This window comes from Onychostruthus taczanowskii, unplaced genomic scaffold (genome assembly GCF_017590055.1).
Source record: "Onychostruthus taczanowskii isolate IOZ18803 unplaced genomic scaffold, ASM1759005v1 scaffold12, whole genome shotgun sequence".
Taxonomy (NCBI): Eukaryota; Metazoa; Chordata; class Aves; order Passeriformes; family Passeridae; genus Onychostruthus; species Onychostruthus taczanowskii.
In genome coordinates, this window is record NW_024498351.1 from 14,872,824 (window position 1) to 14,894,420 (window position 21,597).

Genomic DNA, 21,597 nt, shown 5'->3' on the forward strand with positions numbered 1-21,597 from the left:
ACAGAACCATCCCCAAGAGTCACACCATTACCCAAAAGTGTACTCCAAACTCTTGCTGAACTCTCTCAGGTTTGGTGCTGTGACCACTTCCCTGGGGAGCCTCTTCCAGTGCCCAACCACTCTCTGGGTGAAGAACCTTTTTCTAATGACCAACCTAAGCCTCCCCTGACACAGCTTCAGGCTGTTCCCTTGGGTCCTGTTACCAATCACAGAGAAGAGATCAGTGTCTGCCCCTCCACTTCATGAGCAAATTGTAGACTGCTGTGAGGTCTCCTCTGAGCCTCCCTTTTTCCAGACTGAACAGACCAAGTGACCTCAGCTGCTTCGCATATGGCTTCCCCTCAAAGCCCTTCACCATCCTCATGGCCCTTCTTTGGACACTCTCTTATAGCTTTGTAACGTTCTTATCTATAACATTCCTATTTATAACCTTCTTTGGTGCCCAGAACTGCACACAATATTCAAGGTGAGGCCCCAGCAGTGCAGAGCAGAGCAGGATAATCACCTCCCTTGCCCAGCTGATGATGCTTTGTCTATAATCAACAGTCTTTATCAATGATTTATTAATGGAGAGATTAAGTGCTCCCTCAGCAAGTTCACAGACACACCAGGCTGGATGGGACTGTTGATCTGCTGGAGAGTAGAAGGTTCCACAGAGGGATCTGGACAGGCTGGATCAATGGGCCAAGGCCTGCTGTATAAGGTTAAATATGGCCAAGTGCTGGGTCCTACACTCGGGTCACAAAAACCTCCTGCAGCACTACCAGTTAGGGGAAGAGTGGCTGGAAAGCTGTCTTGCAGAAAAGCCCTGGAAGTGGTTGACTGCCAGCTGAACATGATCCATCAGTGTGCCCAGGTGGCCAAGAAGGCCAGGTGGCTTCCTGGCCTGCCTCAAAAATAGTGTGGCAGCAGGATCAGGAAAGGATCTTCCCTCTGTACTCAGCACTGATGAGGCCATACCTCAAGTGCTGTGTCCAGTTCTGGGCCCCAGGTTCAGGAAGGACATGGAGGTCCTGGAGCGAGTCCAGAGAAGGGCAATGAAGCTGGTGAAGGATCTGGAGCACAAGCCTTATGAGGAGCAGCTGAGGGAGCAGGGGTTGTGTAGCCTGGAGACAAAGAGGCTTGGGGGGCGTCTTACCACTCTCTGTAAGCACCTGAAAGGACATTGCAGCCAGGTGGGGGTTGTGCTCTTCTCACAAGTAACAAGCCATAGGACAAGAAGAAATGGCTTCAAGTTGCACTAGGGGAGGTTTAGATTGGATATTAGGAAAAACTTATTTGAAAGGATTGTCAGGCATCAGAAAAATCTGCCCAGGGAAGTGGTTGAGTCATAATTCCTCCAGGTATTAAAAAAATGTGTTGATGTGGCATTTAGGGACATGGTTTAGAGGTGGACTTGGCAGTGCTGAGTTAACAGTCAGACCCAATGATCTTAAGGGTCATTTCCAACCTACATTTTTCTAAGCTTCACATATAAAAGTTACAATTTCCTTTCATTACCTTGATGCCTGAGGTGGACTGTCAGAGTTATGACAGCTCACACCATCACTGTCATCTCTGGAGTTTATCTATAGGATTAATTCCTCAAAGACTTTGACAATATGGATTACAGTCTCTAGTAGTCTGTGGTCTACCAAAGTCAGCATCAATTCTCACTTTCTCAGAGAAAATAAAAAAGGGAAAATATCAGTGGCAGACTGTTTTATTGCGCTATTTTCTTAAAACTTATAGTATATTGGAGTTCTAGTCAAGTGCTCATATAATGCCAATTCCCATTTTTAGTCTGTTGAGTCTTACAGCAGAAGAAGGAGTGTGAAAATTGCAGGCTGGTCAGGCAGCTTCTTATTTTTAACAGGAAGCTCATGTATAGGAGAATTGTTGTATCTATCATACAGCTTTCCTTCTGTCCCTCAAAACAATACACATTCACATGGAAAGGGAAACATCTACCTTTGTGTTTCTTGGGTTTTTTTGGGATCTGTTTGTGAAATATACCTGGACATTCGCCATATGTAGCCAGGAAGGAAAGAGCAATAAAGGTCAAGTGGATAAGACACTTATCAGGACTTAATGAATTTACATGATTCTCTGAACCTGTACAATCCAAGTAATGCTGTTGTAAATATTTTTACATAGGGCTAGTTATTAATTTGGTCTTTGCTACATTGAAAATGTCACAACTTTTAATGGAGTACCTTCTTAGACAGGATTTAAGCTACAGGACTTCGTCTTTTGAGATTATTGATTATACTCTGAGCTCAGAAGCTAAAAAAAATTTGGGGTGTGGTGTTGTGCACCAGTAGATCTGGTGCATAAACTTCTGTTGTTGCTGCCATCAAGTTTAATATTGTTCAGAATGAAGTAACCTATGTAAAATATTTCATGGGATCATGTTTGTAATGCAAATATTTTCAAGTAGAGGGCCTGTGCCAAGATGTTGTAATTCATCCATTAACCTCCCGTAGCAAAATCACCTGTAAACAACAAATCTTGCTTATGAACTGCTGGTATTTTTCTCAGGCTGCAGTGGGGCAAATTAATTTCTAGTGTCTCTGCAGTGTAAATTGGTCCATTACTATGCAAGAATCCAAGCATGTGTGCCAGAGAATCAAAGTCCCATCAGCTAAGAAGCAGCTCAGTGCCACGTGGTGTAACCAGAAAGGCTTTTCCCCTGCACAGCTAGCTCAGTTTGTGCTGGATCCTCTGAGCTGTGCTGTGTAAGTGACAGGCACAAGGCAAATACGGCATGCACTTACCTTCAGGAGGACCTGGGTATCAGCAATTCATGAGTGTCTCTTAGCTATGACAAAACCCAAACTCCTTTCTGGTTCTATTTAGCTGTGTGTTGTTAAGTTCAAAGTCTCCACAGTATGCTTTCTTACCATTTTTAGATATAATGTATTCATTTTTCTGGGCTTAATTAGGCAAGGGCAAGCCATATGCTAGAGTTACCAACATAACAACTTAGTGGGAAACCTCTGGTGCTAAGACCTTTCTTTGAATGAGGTTTTGTTGTTTGTAGAGTTGTGCGTGTGTATCTGGAGAAAAACTCCAGGTAGAATGTGCCATGTTGAGAGACTCTTTCAAAGTAATTATGATTGCATGAACTGAAAATAAAGGATTCTACAATATAGAAGCTCAGGGAGTAATACTTCCTTTGGAGGTTTTAATTGAAAAAATAAACTGGTAACTTGCAGTGTGCTTAACTTTGACTTTGCTTTTCATATCTGTTGCTGGTCTTTGGTCTTCTTGAACACTTAGTAAATATATTTCTTTAGACTACTTCTTCTAGGCTGTAGACAGCTCCTTGTATGCATAATCAGATTTTTTTAATGGTAGGAATACGTGCAAGTAGATGTGAATTAGTGAACTGAATACTTAGGAAAGACCCCAAAAAAAAATTTAACTGACTGTTTTGAAGAAGTTGCCAGAAATTTGTAACTGAGAGATTACTGTTTTCTTTGTACTTAACTTAGGAAAGCTGTGATAAGTAGTGTGGACTGCAGTCACATTGCTCATTATTGACTTTTTAATGGAGTTCCCTGTAGTCTGCAGCAGAAGCCAACACAAATAAACAGCAGCAGAAAGCCTGTCCCTACTTGTCTCTCTCAAAACTATGAGAGACTTCCTCCCTGCTACCCTGTATTTTGGGTAGTTCTGTTTCCTGTCTGGATGCCAGTGTATTATTAATGTTTGGGGGTCTTTGGTCTTTACTTAAAGGGAAAGTGTCTTTTTCCATGTGAGTGTCATGACAAGTTATTGCTTCTATGACCCTTTGTAGGTTGGATGTTGTTAGCTATTTGAAAAATAGGCAACATCAAACAAAAGAGTTAGGACTGCCAGTGCTCCAGCTTGATTTACTTTCATACTTTACCATATGCTCTTTCTTTCACAGGCATTTCCTATTCAAAACAGGAACAGGGACCACACCGCTGTTCAGCACTGCAACGCCAGGGTACACGATGGCATCCGGCTCTGTTTATTCCCCTCCTACTCGGCCACTACCTAGGAACACTCTATCCAGAAGTGCTTTTAAATTCAAGAAGTCTTCAAAGTACTGTAGCTGGAAATGTACTGCACTCTGCGCTGTAGGGGTCTCAGTGCTGCTGGCAATACTGCTGTCCTACTTTATAGGTGAGTCCCATTTTTTATAATTGTCACTATGATCAGTGGTGCGTGATAGTACATGGACTGTGGCATACTAACCTTTAACTAGCCAAGTCTTTGGTAACAATAAAAGCAACAAGGATTTAATGAAAAGCCACAATTGTTCAGAGAAATTAGAAAATTTTAATATTTTGCAAGCATCCTGTAGCTTGATGGTCAGTGAATTAACTTCAAAGAAGTATTTGAACTGCAATTAAATTATGTGGGGTCACGTTCTTATAAAAGTATGTGTAAAATATAGGCTGTAAAAATTCCATGATGTGAATATAACTTTCAGCATATCTTTGGAACGCTTTTCCTCTCATTTTTGCTGAAATATTGCTAATACAATCTTTAGGAATGCTAACTATCACCTATTCCATCATTACATCCATGTATTTTTGTGTATAGAGCTGGAGCAAAAGTCTAATACAGATGTTTGATTGCGAAATAGGGAAAATAATTGTCCAAAAGACAGCATGCAGTGAAGATTCAGACTTCTTCCTCTCTTGTGGGTTGTTTGTTTTTAATTAATGTCACTTTCCTCTATTTGTTTGTTAAATTCTGTTTTCCAAATTTTAGTTTAGATTTCCTTCATTTCTTCATCTCCTTAATTATTTTCCTAAATGATCACTGTAAATATTATGTAATTTGAGTTTTAGGCAGTTAACAGGAGCAATGGTTGGCTATGAGAATATGTCCTTGACTTCAATAAGGGAACAGAACAGGGTCATTCTGCACTCATAACTTCCTTTGCATCTTTGTCCAGATTACAGATTTTTTCATCTCTTGAGACCATAAATGGTCTTCAAAGACTTTCTTTTAACTGACTTGTTAGTTAGAAGTTTAGATCATCACAATTACAGAAATATAAATACAATGATCTGGTTTTTGTTACTGGTTGGACACAAGTTTAGCATCTTGAGGAGTGGAGGAAAGAAAACAGAAAGAAGAGAGTCAATCTCTCTTTCCTTCCCTCTTTTTAAAATCAGTATTAATTTATAGTAGAGCCTAGAAGGCCTTAAGATCCTTAAATCTTCATGTCGTTGTTCAAACAACCTTGGTGCATTTCAATTCAAGACACAGCATAAGCTCTATAGAGCCTTTGAAGTAGTTCTTACTGAGTTGAATCTCCTGTGAACAATGCAAGAAACTGGGTTGCTGAGTAGCTGGAGAAATTCCCCTCTGACCCAGCAAAGCTGAGCCCCCTGAGCACCCTTTCCACCTCAGCTGCCAGCCCCAAAGAGCAAAAGACATATACGCAAATGTAGGGCTTGCCACTGCTCTTCAGCTTCCTTCAGTCATTGGATTTGTGGTTATTTTGTGTGAATGTGCAACGAGTTTAAAGGTGTGGCTTAGAGTTACGTTTTGACACAAAATCTTTTTTTAAGTAGGATTGAAATAATCCCACTTATAAAACACATTAATTGTGTTCAGTGTCTGTAATATTGCCTCATAAATCATTAGAAGTAAACATCTGCTACTAAATAAATGCATAAATATGCAAGAAAGAATTCAGCATGAAGTATCACTGTCAGAAGCTGGGAAAAACAGCCATACATACAGTAAAACACTGGAGACCTGATTGTGAGCTGAGCTGTACACTTTGCTAGCCCCAAAGAGCCAGATTACTTATGAATCTGAGGGGCACGGGAAGATAGCTGTACCGGATTATTTCTCCCACGGGCGCATTAAGAAATATAAGCATGTCTAATGCGCCTCTGTTCCTGCATTCGGGAAAAAGAACGGAGCTTTCCAGTGAGCAAGGGCTGAAAGCTCCAACATCATTTATTCACATACCCTGTAAAGAAAAGATAGCTGTACAACATTTCATTTCGTGGGTGCGCGCCAGCTCACATCCCAGCTGAAATAATGCACAGCAGCCTTCCTCTGCCCACAGTCAATAGGGAGCTCAGTGCCTGCTGGTGATACTACACATATTTCAGCTAACTCAGCAATCTAAATGTAAAATTCAGCACTCAGAGATGCTCTCTAGAGAACTTTGTGTCCATAAAATGACAAATGGATTGCACTCATTCATATATGTGGTTTTCCCATCTCTGCAGATGTAATATCAGAAATATTCCCCATTTAATAGGCCAGCCAAGTATAAATGAGTAGAAATCATTAATGTAAGATGGAAGCACTCCTTCATCTTAGTTGACCATTTCATAGAATGGTTCGGGGTGGAACAGATATTTAAGGTAATTTAGTTTCAAACCCCCTGCCATGGACAGGGACATGTTGTGCTAGATCAGATTGCTCAAAGTGCCATCCAGCCTGACCTTAAATACATCCAGAGGCATCCATAGCTTCTCTGAGCAACCTGTTGCATTGTCTGGCCACCTCGCAACGAAGAATTTATTCCTAATATCTAATCTAAACCTGTCCCATTTCAGTTAAAGCCATTCCCCTTTCTCCCATCTTTGTGAGAAGTCCCTCTCCAGATCTCTTTCAGGTCCCCTTTAGGTAATAGAAAGCTGCTGTAAGGTCTTTCCCTTCTTCAGGCTGAACAACCCTACTCTCTTTTAGTCAGTCTTCGGAAGAGACATGTTTCATAACATAGGTGTGAAAGGGAAACGACTGAGTAGGAAATTGGTTGCAACATAAAAAGAAGGGAAGGATTGCAGGGTTGCGTGACCCCTAGCATCCTGTGATATGCCTCCAGTACAGTGGTCTGGCATCTCTGCTGAAGTTTACAGCAGCTGAAGGGGCATGTCACATTTGTATAGCCAGTTTGAGACGTGTTTTGAACTTCACAGAGATATGTTGCCACAAGTGTGAAAATGCTACCACCTTGTAGCATTTACATGAAAGAATGAATTCAGTGTGAAGTATCACTGTCAAGAGCTGGGAAATCACCCGTTTTGCAGCAAGATTGTGGCAAAATGTACCAGTACATATTGATAAGGTGTGGCTGATGTCCATTGTGTGCCTGTGGCAGATGCAGACAGAAGGACTAATAGACTGCTCTTCCAGTGAGTGGTGGTGTAACCCAGCCCTTCTCAGAATTGCAGAAATGAACGTGTCATGCCCAGGCTTATTTTAGTTACAGTGAGTATGGGGTAGAGAAAGTGACTTGAGATCTTGCTGCCTCTGCTCAGGCGACATAAGGCAGAAGAGACAGTTTGCTAGACTTCATGTCTGCCTTTGCAGAGCTGCTCAGTCAATTACTGCTCCGTCAATTAGCCCAGCCAGAGGAAGGAGCTGCATCAAGAGTCTGGTATGTCTTGCACTTCTTCCATCACTCTGACAGGAAAGACTCCTACGTTTACAAAGTCTGCAAAGATGAGGTGAGAGCAGAGAGTGTCAGCATGGGTAGAGACCAGAGCAAACACTACACTCTAAAGCCACTTAATGCAGTCTTGGAGATCACAAGGAATTGAAAATGTTATTTCAGTCTAAAGGAAAGTCTTCCCATGCATTCTTGCATTTCTAGCCCACATGGTCTCTCTCAACCATTCTGCAATGTACAAAATATTTAAACTTAAAATTCCTGTCAATTAGATCTGCTAAGGGAAAGTTGAAGGGAGTTGTAGAAAATGTTGGTCCTTTGCTTAGAGGCTTCATTTACTGTTAAATGGTTGGCAAAGAAGTAAAGCAACAGAAACACACAAGTGCTGAACCAAAAACTATTGCAACGACATATAGAAGAGAGGAATTAAAAATAGCTCTAGTTTGAAGTCAAGGATTCAAGGAAAAGCTCCTTAAAATAATGGATTGCAAAATGGGGAGTAAATAAACTGCCTTGTTTTGGGATCAAGTTTACACTGGAATTGCTTTAAGCTGCTCATTTGCTTAACTTTTGTCTGTAATCAGATTTGCAACCAAGGAAAAAAGCAACTTTTTTTTTCCCAACATGAAGATTTTAGAATTTTCTTTCCCGGTTTGGAAGACTAGGAAGAGCAGTATTAAATATAAGCCATTAAAGAGTAAGAAGAGTGAAGTTGCCTTTGTTTGACCTCTTTCTCTGTAGACATTAACAGTTTTAAACAACTTGGTACAGAGAGTCTGTGTGAAACAAGAAATAGATTCAGTTTCACTTTGTGGAGACAACACAGGACAGGACTTAGTCCTTTGTTTCCCCGTGGCTTACTGCCTTCTTCAGCATCCATCACTTGCAGTGAATGAATGAATAAAAGGAAAGTTCTGGTGAGCACCTCCTAGGTCAAAAATGAGCACCAGGTCAAAGTTTCATATGTAACCACCATTCTTTAATTCCACGTTTTGGGATTTACCCTGTCCACTTGGGTTTTACTAAGTGAAGGAGCTTAGTTGTTCTTGGATGGGATTTTTCCTAACAGAAGAATCCACTGTGTAATTATAGAGAACTAACCAGTTAGAAGGAGTTGTTTCCAATATGTTGTTACATATCACAGACTCTGACCAGCTGTATTAACAAACTGATTTGTAATGTACTAATTATTTCTGCTGTAGTGTGGATTCAGCAATTAATGGATGAAATTAATGAGAATTTTGGGACCTCAGAACGCCTCTTTCTTCCCCAGGAGTCACTCTAGCAATTGATTCTCCATTCCCAATGGTACTGTCTTGACATTGTCTAAATCAATACAAGAAATTACTGCCATTTTCACTTTACATGGAACTGAAGAGGAGAGCAATTCAGTTCCTCAGTCAGTGCTGGAACTGCACAATACCAGATTCAGTCAACTAAGCATGAAGAGCTGTACCCTGAAAAATTGCAGGCGTCTGTCATGAATTTTGTCTTATGTCTGCTAAATAAGTTTCCATGAATGTAAAACATCATTTGAATGCACAGTAGGACCTGAGCTAATTATTAGTCAGGCCTTTCCTGTCCTGACTGCTTCACAGCAACCTGTCATACTTGCAAGTCATTGAGCACTTCACTCTTTGTCTAACTTGGGATTGATCATCTTGTTAGTCTTATCTCAGCAGTCAGTGGTCAGAACAAGAATATACACCAGTCAGCTATTCATTGTGATAAAGCAAGTATTTACAAGTTGGTGATAACAGAAGGGCATCTCTTCTGTAGGAAGAAAAGAAAACCAAAAACAAACAAAAAGTAATTTAATTTCGTTTAAAAGGCTGCATGATTATTTTTGTCACTATTGCCTTCATCACTTCACCACTTTCTTTATCTATCAGTACTTTTTTCCTACTTAAGCAAATTCAATTTGGACAGAAAAGAAAGCTAATATTTAGATTTAACAGATTAAATATCTTATATGAAAACATGTATTTTAGTTGGTACTTCATTCTGTGGGAAACAGTAGAAAAACTTGGGTTCTGCTATGACGCAGGTAACCATACAGTCATGATGAAAGTTTCAAATTAAATGTGAATGGAAAAGATACCAGACTAGAAAGCCATGTTTGATAATTACAGAAAATTAATATTTTCTACACTGTATAAAAATAGCTACATTGTGCTTGTTTTAAAATTATTACAAGCACTCACGCTTTTTGTCTAAAAATATTACTGTTTTGTCATCATACCAAAATATTAAAAATAAGCTGAACATTACGTGCCAGTATATTTCAAATAACGGACAACTGTCTTCAGAGTTATGTCAAAAACTTCCTGAGAATAAGAACAGAGCAACCTAAGAGGTTTTTAGGTAGAAAGAGAAGGAAGTGTCCAGGAAAAACAGCAATCGGGTTTCCTTATTAGAGGAGACTGATGCGTCAGAAAGATGTGAAGTGTGAAAGATAGTGTGTGACTATCCGAGGTGAGTTTTAAGTAATTGTTAAAAATTATTTAATTGTCTCTTTCTGTAGACTGGAGCTAACTTCCTATGTCTTCAGTGCTATTTCTGAGTTTGTTGGTGGTGGTTCTCCCTCCCATATTGGTCAGGATTTAGTGTGACAGCTGCTGACATTCTCAGATCTTCTCAGATTGTGGAGGACCAGCTGCCCTCCCTGTTGGGTTCAGTGGCAGAAGTCATAGTAGGGCAGAACCACTCTCCATAACTAATTGATTTACAGCCATGACAATTACAGAACTGAATTTTGTGACTAAAGCAATGACTAAATATACCTAAGAATCTATTTTACTTTATCAATAAAGAACAATATAATATTTCTTTTTGATTGCAATGCCAAGTTAACGTTATTCTGCTGTTTGTAAAGCTCAGTTACTGCCAGGAATGAGGAAAACAACTTAATTAATAATGCCATTTAAATGGAATTTTTATTGCAATACCCAGCATAGGTATTGTAATGAACAGGCATGAGGGAGAATATGGTTTAATTGCCATTAATCACCTTACCTTTCATAATGCATTTATAGAAACTGTTTTTCTTTCTGACATACATTTAATTTTGGGTATTGTAACGATGTCACTGAGAGTTTCATCAACAACTTTTGGCTTTCTTCCTTCTCTTCCCATTTCTGTCTGCTTCACTCAGTTTTGCTGGGACCTTAGCTATGTCTGGAGCTTCACTGAGGTGTGTGGGTTGAAAATATGTTCCCTGTCTACAGATATGTGGCAGATTTTTACAGTTAGCTAGGTTTATGCTCTCAGCCAATTTGTTTTTCCAACAAAATAAAGCCATGAGGTAAACAAATATATTTATATATCTGATTCTTTAAAAAAAAAAAATTGGTTTGCCTTTTGCTCTGCTGTAGTCATTTGAAGGAAATGCTCTGAGATTTTACAGTTGGCCAAATTTACCTATCGCAATCAATTCGAACTACCATGCAAAAATCTACAGCAGGGAAACTTCTCTTATGTAAACCTTCCTGAGAAAGCGTGCCAGCTATCCAAGCACAGCTCTTTAGCCTTGTATGATTGCACCACTTAGCAGAACCACATTGATGTTCTCATGTTCTTGCTCACTGTGTGCCCGTATCTGGATTTTTGAAGACAGCCGGTGTCTCCAGCACTGTAGAAAGTACATCACTTGTTGCAAAGTGTAGACTGACTACTCATTTTAACAATCCATGGGGCTTTTAGGGGGGTTTTCATGTGTCCCTTGTGCATTTGGAGGCAGCAACAATGTTCCTTGTTCAAAATTAAAGCTTGGTGGGATTTAGAAGTGGCGTCCTGTCAAATTAAGAATCTTTGGATTCGGTACATAGTGATGTCTCTCTTCTGTCCAGAATGGATATTTCTGGCTGCGAGTGTCAGGGGCAGCCAGAAGCTGGCTGCCTGTGATGCAGAGCCATGTGTAGGGCTCTGCCTCCCCAGCACGTGTGCTTCTGCTCTGTGCCTGACAAAATCTGCCTGCCTGTTTTTTTAGACATCAGTGCCACATGTTGCTCTCTCCTGCTTCAACTGAGCCTTCAGTGTGAGGTCAGATACCCAGCACAATGATTTAGCAGCTAAAAAACCACCTCCTGAAATTTCTAAAGGATTTTAACTCTTGAATGGACCTTAGAATAGTCCCTGAAATCTGAAGTACAAACCTCCAGCTTCCATTTCATTACTTAAAAATCTTTAAAAATAGAATTACAAAAGCCAGATAATTAGATAATTGATAAATGTAGCCCTTGCCTTACTAATAAGTCATACTGGTTCAGGCAACTCTTTTCACTCACTCCTGACATGTGCTTGGTAAAGAACAGTATTCAGATACAAATGTGACTTTCCACACTGGTGTTTTGCTTTTAAATGAGGCTTAACATTACAGCTAGTACTTCCATGACGTTGTGCATTACAGAGGTTTTCAGCTCTGCCAACATGTGATCAAAGTATTTTTCTTAAGTATCCCAAAGCTATGAATTTTAGATATCTGTATGAGCTTCATATAATGTTTACAGCATTGGTGATGAGCTCATTGGTCTTCCTTAGAGTGGAAATATTTTTGTAAACAATAATGTAATTTCTTATGTTGACCACATTCTTTCTTTCAAGACTGGGAGGCAGAGATAGAATGACTAGTCCAAAAATGAAGTTGTTGTGCTTTACCACCTTATTGGGCTGAAAGTGTTTTTAACACTTTTTTTGAAATAGTACAAAATCTAAACATGTTGAGCATCTGTCATGAAGCATAAACATGAAATATACTTCCTTGCCTCTCACAGGAATACTGTTGTGGTTAATTCCTTTGGCTGATGTTTTTAAAGCAAAGACCTCATTGCTGTGTTCCAGATTAAGTGCAAAGCATAATGTTACTGTTTCAGGAGTGCAGGGAATTCGTACTTGGTTGGTGTTATGGATGTCACTTGCTATTATCGTTTGTGGCACTGGGAATAAAACGTTCATTGAGAAAGATAATCCTCACACGAAAGGATGTAGGAACATGTAATTGACAATCAGGAGGTTAAAGGAGACTTGACAAGATTTCAAGGGATTAAAACAGTTAATCTGTCATGGCACACCTCTGCTCCAAAGGCTTGTATTCTAATTAAGATTTATCACAAGCTTTTTGGCAATAGTCCTGTCACCCTTGCACTTTTACCCAGTGGAGAAAATTGAAACTCAGTAATTCCAGCAACATGAGAGGTGTAGTAATAATCTGCAAGATGACATGATGATGATATGTCATTGCCTGTAAGTCCCACACATCATACAGTGAAGCAGTATGATGTTTTCTCAAGATCTGGATGCTGCTTTCAGGAAAACTGAAGTCTCTTGCAAGTAAGTTTTGTAGAGATGTGTGTCCTTCTGCACTCGGCCTATAGTCTTCTGACAGACTGGTTTTTGATAAAGAGCAAGCTTTGAGTAGTTTAAGAGGTGTTCTTTGTTTTTTATCAGTCCAGGTAACATGTAGTGTATTTTAGTAGTAGGCAAACATGTAATACTTCAAATTAATGCTTATGTTTAAGAGATTTTACAAAGCAGATATTTGCTTGGGTGATTACTTGACTTGTTGTGGACATAGGATTAATCTTCTCTTCTTTGCTGGTAATTTCAATTAATTTCTAACTCATATCTGTGAAGAAAGAAGCCAGGTCTTAGACATGGGCTATCTGCTGTTGTATTTGAATTACAATACATATGTTAAAGCTGGTCATTTTGTGTATAAATTGCATCTTTTCTGTAAACTGCAATATTTTCTTGGTTTTTTTCTTTGAAGAGAACTGCTTATTCTCCTTTTGAATGCTTTAAAAAAACTCATGTTGTTAAAACTGTCTGACTTAGATAAGATTTTGGTAAACCTCTCCGTAGGACAAGCACTATAGAATGAAAATGTCGAGTACACGTGTCCAACCTTGCTTCAAGCAATACCATTTGAAATTACATGTATGGCTGAGATCACAAGAACACGTGGATTTTATATGGGTGTAATTACCCCACTGGAGGGATTAATTATGGATGAAAGATATCCTCTGAAGTAGACAGGAAATTGATGCCATTTCTGACAACTCCATTCGCAAAAAAAATACCCCAAGCCCACTGTCCCTTAGGAATTGTCACCTTTAGCAGCATTTGCAGTTTTATAATCCAGGAAAAAGAAATGTGCTACAACTGTTTAGATGACATGGACATTTGCATTTCAGAAGCTTCTTTTTCCTCAATAATAAAAAAAATAAAACAAAACCAGTGTGGTTTTGGCAATATTTGGTAAAATAGGATCACACAAATGCATGTCTTTTACTAGTTCTACAGAAGCAGTAATGTGTGGGGCTGTTAGGTATATGAATGAATATCAGTTACTTGGAAAATTACATAGTTCCAGAAACCTCTAAGTATAGAAATAGGAATGTTTCCTACAGGTTTTTTGGGGTTTTTTTTCATTTTAAAATACTTCTAAACAACCCTTATTATGGTACTGGAAGAGTAGTATTTTTGTTTCAGTAATCCTCGTTGAAAACTAAAACAATGTCCAGCTGCATGGAGTTAGCCTACTGCTAACCACTGATTTCCTGAGGTATAACACAGTAACAGGGTACAAGAAATCTTTAAATTTATCTTTTTTGTGGGATCTCCAAGCTTATCTGTTGTTTTAGCTTCTCTTTCATCTTTAAAATGCCAAGTCTCACAGCCCTTTTTATTGAGGCAATTTTGCTGGACAGTGGGTCCTCATTTGACTCACTCCAAATCTTTTCACACTGCTAAGTAAAAGTTACTTATGTTTTCAAATTATTTCCCAGGTTTTTAATTATTTCTCCAGTGACTTCTTTACTGCCTCCTGTTAGTACCCTCTAGTAGAGGTAATGAAATTGAGGTATCCACATTTGAAAATGAGAGATGCAGTCCTTACTGTTATTTCAATTCAGCTGTGGCCAAAATTAGAGGAAAAGTTTAAAATACATCCTTTTTACTGATCTAATGTCTTTTCACACATTAGAAGGAGTAGTTGGTTTTCTCTATCAATTTTATAAATGACTATTACTTAGAGCTAATACTGGCTATTCTTAATATCACCTGTAAGATTTTATTGTGCAGTGTTGTGGCCGATTTACTTTTAAAGGGAAAAAAAATCAGTGTGACGCTTTAATCCTAACTTGCTTTTTCCAAGGCTTAGATAATTGATGCAAAATACAAAGTGGTTTACAAATAGACTTGCAAGCAATTCACTGGCTTTACAAACAATTAACAGTAAGTTTGTCGTTATGTCACAGTTTCCCTTCATAAATCATGTGTGATAAATTGTTTTTTCTGTTGATAGTTTTTTTCCTGTACCTACAGTATAACTTTGCTCTTAGGAATAGTTTCATAAAAAACACATTTCAGCTTAGTGGAGGAACATGGTGTGTTATTCCAATGCACATAAAACATATTAATGACAATACAATAAAGGATGCCCTATTTAATAGCCAATCCCTAGAGTGGTGGTGGTGTTTCAGTAAGAGGATGACTGCAGTCACTGAGCTGTTGTAAACCCTGGGGTTTTGAACCAAAGGTTTGGATGAGATTATTTGCTTATGCAGATAGCTAATGGCTTACAAGTTTACACTGGAGGTAAGGTAGAGTTGTTCCCCTTGAAGGTGGACTCAGCATGTCCATGCTGTGTTTTAATATGGATTGAAGAGGAAATTCTGTGGGCTTGCAAGGTGATCTGCATGTAGTGATTGGCTTATGCATCTACATAATTGCGCCATCTGGGTAGATGAGTGATAATTACCATGGAGAGGTCTAAATCACCATGAAGAAGTTTTGTAAAGAGGTTATAGGTACTTTTCTTTTGGCCTCAATCATGTACCTTTGATCTACAAGTGGACTGCTGTAATTGTGATATCATGAAGCCTGAAAAACAGCAAAGGATTAGAAAACCTATATATTGACTTGCACGTTCAATCAACTTGCATATGATCTCAGCAGGAAATTCAAAACAAAAGCTAATTTATGGAAAAATATGGAGTTCTAATCACAGTTTAGCTCCGTGGGGTTCCAAATAACATACTACAATCTCTACATGCAGATGCTTTCATCTTACATTTCAGATTTGGTGACATTCCAAAAGTTCTTATCAAGCCTTATTATCATCTTTTATTAAATCTTATTACATTTATCCTTATTGCATGTTTGCTGTAATATTCTGTCATTCCTAATATGGAATAAAAAAAGCTTTGATCTTTTTTAGCCAGTCATGAGATGGAAATATGCAACACAAGTGTTTCACTATACAGTATAATCTCCCAGCTCGGTGTGTCCTTTGAACATTGCTTTAATTGGCCCCTGTTTCTTTTTCCTTTGGTTCATAAATCTTTTCATCAGACTGCATTTCTCTGTGCCATCAACATGCAAATAGGCTATGCATGATCATATAGTGCCACTTAATTATATCCCTCAAGAGGTTTGTGATGGTTTTGTTGGGTTTGGGTTTGGGGTGGTTGGTTTCTCTGTAATAAATAAGGCTTTTGAACTATAAGAGTGGTTGGATCACTTCATCAATGCTCTTACCTAAGAAAGGTGTTTCCAATTATTTTTCCATTAATTTGGTGCTTCCATTAATTTTGAGACATTACATTGTCATTGCTCTTCTTAACACTGTGGGGGTGTGATCTAAAGGACAAAGCAAGACTTCTGTTGGAGTTGTGAAAAAAAAAAACCTAAAATAGGTTAAAAAAAAACATAACATGAGATTCAGCTTTTTTCTAGAAAGCAGGTTTAAGGAAGAAAAGGAAAGAGTTATAGAATGAGAAGCAATAAAATAAAAAAATCCCTGAAGGAATACAGAAAAGTTATTAACCTGTAGTCTTACCTGATGTTGACACGTGTAAATCAGGGAAATTTTCTTCTCCCCCATAATATTTAAACTCATTGATTTATGACTATTAGATAGAAACCCAAAATTTACAGAATGTTTTTCCTGCCTTTGTATGAACAAAACAACCCTTGCTTCAAAAGAGTCTGTAGTCCAATATGCGCTTCCCATTACTTCTGTACTTGTAATGATTTATCATCATTTTTTTAGACTGAACAGCATTAGCTGGGGGGGGGGGGGGGGGGGAGAAAATAAAAAAGAAAAAATAAATAAAGGAAAGAAAAAAAAAGAAAAGTTATGTTGAGGCAAAAGCCCAGGATAATACTAATGACTATTTTGATATAGTAGGTACAGTGGAGACTGTTACCAAATGGAGTTAGTTTGCTGTTCATCAGAATAAATGGGCAAATCTGAAACCAGGCATAATAGATATATTTTATTTAAATAAGAGGCTACTGAAAAATTATCTTTGTTTCTGTTTTAAGAAATCTGGGTTCTCCCTTAAGCTTTGAACGTGCCTTGTATAATGCAGTTGACAGAATCAGACCATTGTTACATAAAAGTCCCTGGCTTGACAACTGAAAAGAGACATCTAGCAGTACAAGTTTTCAGAGAAAGAAATGGTCCATCTTGGGGTGAATATAGTAAAAATATTTACACCAAGACTAGTACACATCTTTATTAACAGTTCAAATGCAACAATACTTTAAAGTGCCATGTAATCATCTTTGATTAGCTGCCAAAGAGAGTAAGTTTATCCACAGGAAGTAGCTGATATACCTTTGTTGGTATATTTTTTTTCTAGGCAAATTCTTTTTTGCAGATTCATTGTTAAGAGGTTCCAGGAGAAAATGAGGAATAGACTAGACTGGTTGAATTTTTTTTTTTTGCGATGAAACAGTAAAATCAATGGACCCATTCAACTGTTCAGGATAGAAGGGAAAATACCAGTTTTTCAGATACTATATTTATCTTGATAGGTATTGCTAAGTTTTTCATAGAGCACTCTACTAAAATGTTTTACATTCAGTGTATATGTTCAGCTACTTTCATATGGTGCTGCTGGTGAGTAATCTTTTGAAGCTGCTCAAAAGCATGTACTTTAAAGTTATTTTAAATTTAGAAATAACAGGGGTTTATTGATTTGAGAAAAACAGTAATAATTAAAGAACTTGTCTTTGTAACTTTTAATTCACTTTAAGATTTTAATTAACTATTTTTAATTCACTATTTGATCTGCAGCAACATCCAAGGTATCCTATTATCTTAGAAAAAAGCAAAAGAATGCAAATCACTGACAGTTCATTTGCACATCTTCTGGTCCACTTCAGGTCCTTCAGAATAAAATAGGTTTAGATTCTAATTATGTCTGCAAGAAAAATATATGGAAGATAATTTTAAAAACCACTTCAGTGTTCAAATATTTCATTTTAAAATATATTGCCAACAGGGAGATGAACTAGAAGATAATCCTTCAACAAGATTGAGCAATAATTGCAATTTGCTTAGTTTAAATTATAATATTCTTTGCATTGCTTTAAATATAAATTATGTTCACTTTTCCTTACGTTCAAGCATGCATAAAGATTTTTCAATTAATTCTAAGGAAGCAATTTTTTAAATCATGGTTTCAAAATATCAGCACCCAGATATATGTAGCAGTGGCAGTCCTGGAACACGAGTTCAATTACTTAGCAAGGAGCTCATCTTCAAGCACAGCTTCATGAATAGTAAGACTTGATTACCATGCCTTGTAAAACACATGGGAGAAAGGAAGGAGAGTCGCCAATATCATGCAATTCCTCTTGCCAACTTCCCCTACGGTGTTGAGTTCTTTATGTTCATAGAACATATGCCATAGCCCTTGTCTCCAGAGGTTTTGGGGAGATGCTTGCTCTTTAGAGACAGCCAGTGTTTTTTCTTTCTGCTGTCTAGTGTTAATTTTTCATGTCACTGTTCTAAGAAAAGCTGGAGGAGCAGTGGAAGTCCATTTCCCAATTTAGGCAACTCTGTTTCTTCTTTCAACATAAAAGAATCCTCTTACTTCTGAATTCTTGTTCTTCTGAAATGCCCTGTGTCACCTTTACAATTCTTTCCTGCAAAAAACAAATTGCCATATTCAGAATGGAAGGTCTTGAATTGCTGGCACTTCTGACTGGTACTTCAGAGTACTTCTTCCATTACAGTACTACTTCCATTACTGCAGGACTGCTTCTGTGAATAAAGCCTCTGCTTGTATGTGTATGGTTTTGTTTGTGCATCCTTATGATCTGCATTTGTGATTTTTTCACCTGCACAGCTCACAGGGTGTTTGCTATGCCCTTTGTATTTCATGTGAGCATATTTGTCACTTACAGTACTTTAGAAAAAGTTGCATTTGATCCTGGTGAGTTATGATAGAGACAACCTTCAGTTTTGATGAGAACAATATATAAGTTTCTCTGGCTTTTACTGTATATTGTAACCCTTTTCTACAAAGAAAAAAAAATTCTGGTAGTCATAGACCCCAGAATTGTGTGTATATTCACATTTGATCTAAAATTTCTGTTTTCTGTTTAAAGCTGCACTGGATACTGGATTATGCTAATACCTGTCAATTGCCTTTATGAACTAGCTGTGCTGTCCTCATAGCATTCAAGTGTCTGAGAAGAGGGAAAAAATTTAGACAAGTACAGATCATGCTAAATGGTAGAACAGGTACATTAATTGGTGTTCTGTTACAATTCTTTTTTGTGCCTCTCATAATTTTGGCAGAAGAGAACTTTGGGATATTAAGCAAGGCACCAAATGCAGCAGGTATGCAGTCAAATGCAGGGGGTAGTTGTCAGCCCTCACAGTTCTAGCTCTGCTACTTAGTTCCATAAATTATCCATCTTACCCCACCTACTAATAAAGGACTGGTTTCTTTTTGGATGGAAGAAAGTCTTGGAGAGTGTTTTGAAGTGATTGTACAGTGTATTTCTCAAGAACGAGTTTCTTGTAAAGGCCATGCTTAAAGCACTGAATTACTAGCTTCAGAAAGGAGCATGCACAACAAATGGGCAACTTCTTCCTGGAGATTATTGCAAAATGTTTTACACAGTGTAAACTAGTGATGGGTTTTTCCAAGTGTTTGCTGTGAAATGTTTTCTTAGTTGCTATTTTAATTATTGAGCGGACATGGAAGGTTTGTAGACTGATTACAAACCAAAAGAACTAGGCTCCTGTGATCGCAAGATCAACCAAGCTTGAAAAAGCAGTTTTAAGATGGTTCAGAAACTCTTCAGTGAACTGTGTGGTGACAGATGGTAAGATTACCCAATTGTCTGCAACAAATTATAGCATTTTTGTGTTAGCATTAAGGCTGCTGTTGGTACAAATGCATTCCTTTAATTTGAGCTCTGAATATTTGAATATTCTACTCCATTGGCAGGGCGAGGGGAAAAGAGGAGGGTAAGAGCCCAACTGTGAATTTGGTTATTGCTTTTGTGTTTGGAATTTGTTCTGATGAATTTAGTCATGTTCACCATCACCACACATACACACAAACACTGGTATTGTGTTCATGCCAAGAGCAGCTGAGATCTGAGAGTTTTCTCATCTCTGATGTCTCTTCTTTCTGCTCTGCTAGAGGGAATGCACTCCTCGCCAGTTAGACTATCACCACACTCTAAAGGCTGGCCATGCAGATAATTTGTCCAGTAGCAGTACAAATGTCACCTTAAACAACTCAGTCTAAAGGTAAATGCTAGCAGAGCTTCAGCAAATTAAGAATTCTTGGTAGCTAGAGATTACTTTGCAGATCAGATGTAGGGACTGAAACAGCAGAATAGATAGAAGATCCTAGAATCCCAGGTTAAAGATAGTAGGTTTTTTCATGAAATTAAGTTAAAATTAATGAAATTAATTAAGTTGGTTTTTTTTTTTTTTTTTTAATTTACAAAAATGTAGCTATTTAATCATAGGTTGAATAGTTAAAGATAGAAAATACCTTTAAAATCATCAAGTCACATCATCAACGTAGCACCACCACCGTGTTCACCATTAAACCATGGGCTGAAGAGCCATATCCACAGGTTTTTTTGGGATAGTGATATCCTTCCAGGGATGGTGACTTCACCACTTCCCTGAGCATGTTCCAATGTTTTACAATCCTTGCCATGAAAACGTTTACTCTTGATACCTAATCTAAACCTCCCCTGGCATAATTTGAGGCCATTTCCTCTTGGCCTGTTACTTGTTATGTGGGAGAAGAGATTGACACTCACCTTACTACAACCTTCTTTCAGGTAGTTGGTGGGGTTGTGAGGGTCTCCCTGAACCTTGTTTATCTGGGCTAAGCAACCCCAGCTTCGTCAGCTGCTCCTCATAAAACGTGTGCTCCAGACCCTTTACCAGCTTCATTGCCCTTCCCTGGATGTGCTTCATTACCTCAATGTCTTTCCTGTAGTGAAAAGCGCTGGACACAGCACCTGATGTGTGGCCTCACCAGTGCCAATTATGCAGGGCAATCCCAGCCCTGGTTCTGCTGGCCACACAATTTCTGATACAGGCCACGATGCCATTGGATTTCTTGGCCACCTGGCCACTGCTGGATCAACCTGCTGTTCAGCTGCTGTCAACCAGCACTTCAAGGTCCTTTTCTGCTGGACATTTTTCCAGCTACTCCTCCCCCAGCCTGTAGCACTACATGGGGCTGTTGTGACAAAAATGCAGGACTCAGCACTTGGTCTTCTTGAACTTCCTACAACTGGCTTTGTCCCACTGATCCAGCCTATCTAGATCCCTCTGCAGACCGTTCTTACTATCCAACAAATCAGACAAACATGCACACCTCTGCAGTCTGATTGCATCCTTCTCCCTTTGGAAATTCAGAACTAGTCCATACCATTTGACTTGAGGGTCCCAGACATCCCACTGAGGTATACCAGTCCCAGGTGCTGCTAAACAGATTCATAATAGCATCAAAATTTTTTGTCAGATGCCTCAATGTTCTTATAAAACTGATAAGGATGTAAAGTTTGCTTGTATATTGATGGCCAGCTGTGAGAAGACAAATTTTAGTTGGCACAATAGTGCCTGAGTTTGTCTTTGTCAGTCGATTTAACCATATTCCTAAAGTTCATCATCTCTAAAGAAATTCTGCCTTGCAATTTGATACTTTTGCAATAAGCCTGTTTCTTTCATGTTTGTTGTAAAAGGAGAATTCCCTAAATTCCATAGCACTAACTCAGAGAGATTGTGTAGTTGAATTATTTAGTGTATTAGTACACACTCTAAGTTGTGTCACTGGAATTGTCTAGCAACAGTTTATGTCTCCTTAAAAAATATTCCTACATTCCCAATCTGTGAAACAGCTGCATTTATCCATCTGTTCATTTTCATTAAACACTGT

At 38.4% G+C, this 21,597-nt stretch overlaps 1 protein-coding gene across 1 annotated transcript in view; it reads left to right on the forward strand.

Annotated features, from left to right (window-relative positions):
• TENM3 (teneurin transmembrane protein 3) overlaps positions 1–21,597 on the forward strand; it is a 235,797-nt gene that overhangs the window by 117,004 nt on the left and 97,196 nt on the right. Inside the window, exon 4 of the mRNA XM_041395708.1 lies at positions 3,896–4,134. Within this exon, the coding sequence (XP_041251642.1) occupies positions 3,896–4,134 (239 nt within the window). The remainder of the gene's footprint in view (positions 1–3,895; positions 4,135–21,597) is intronic.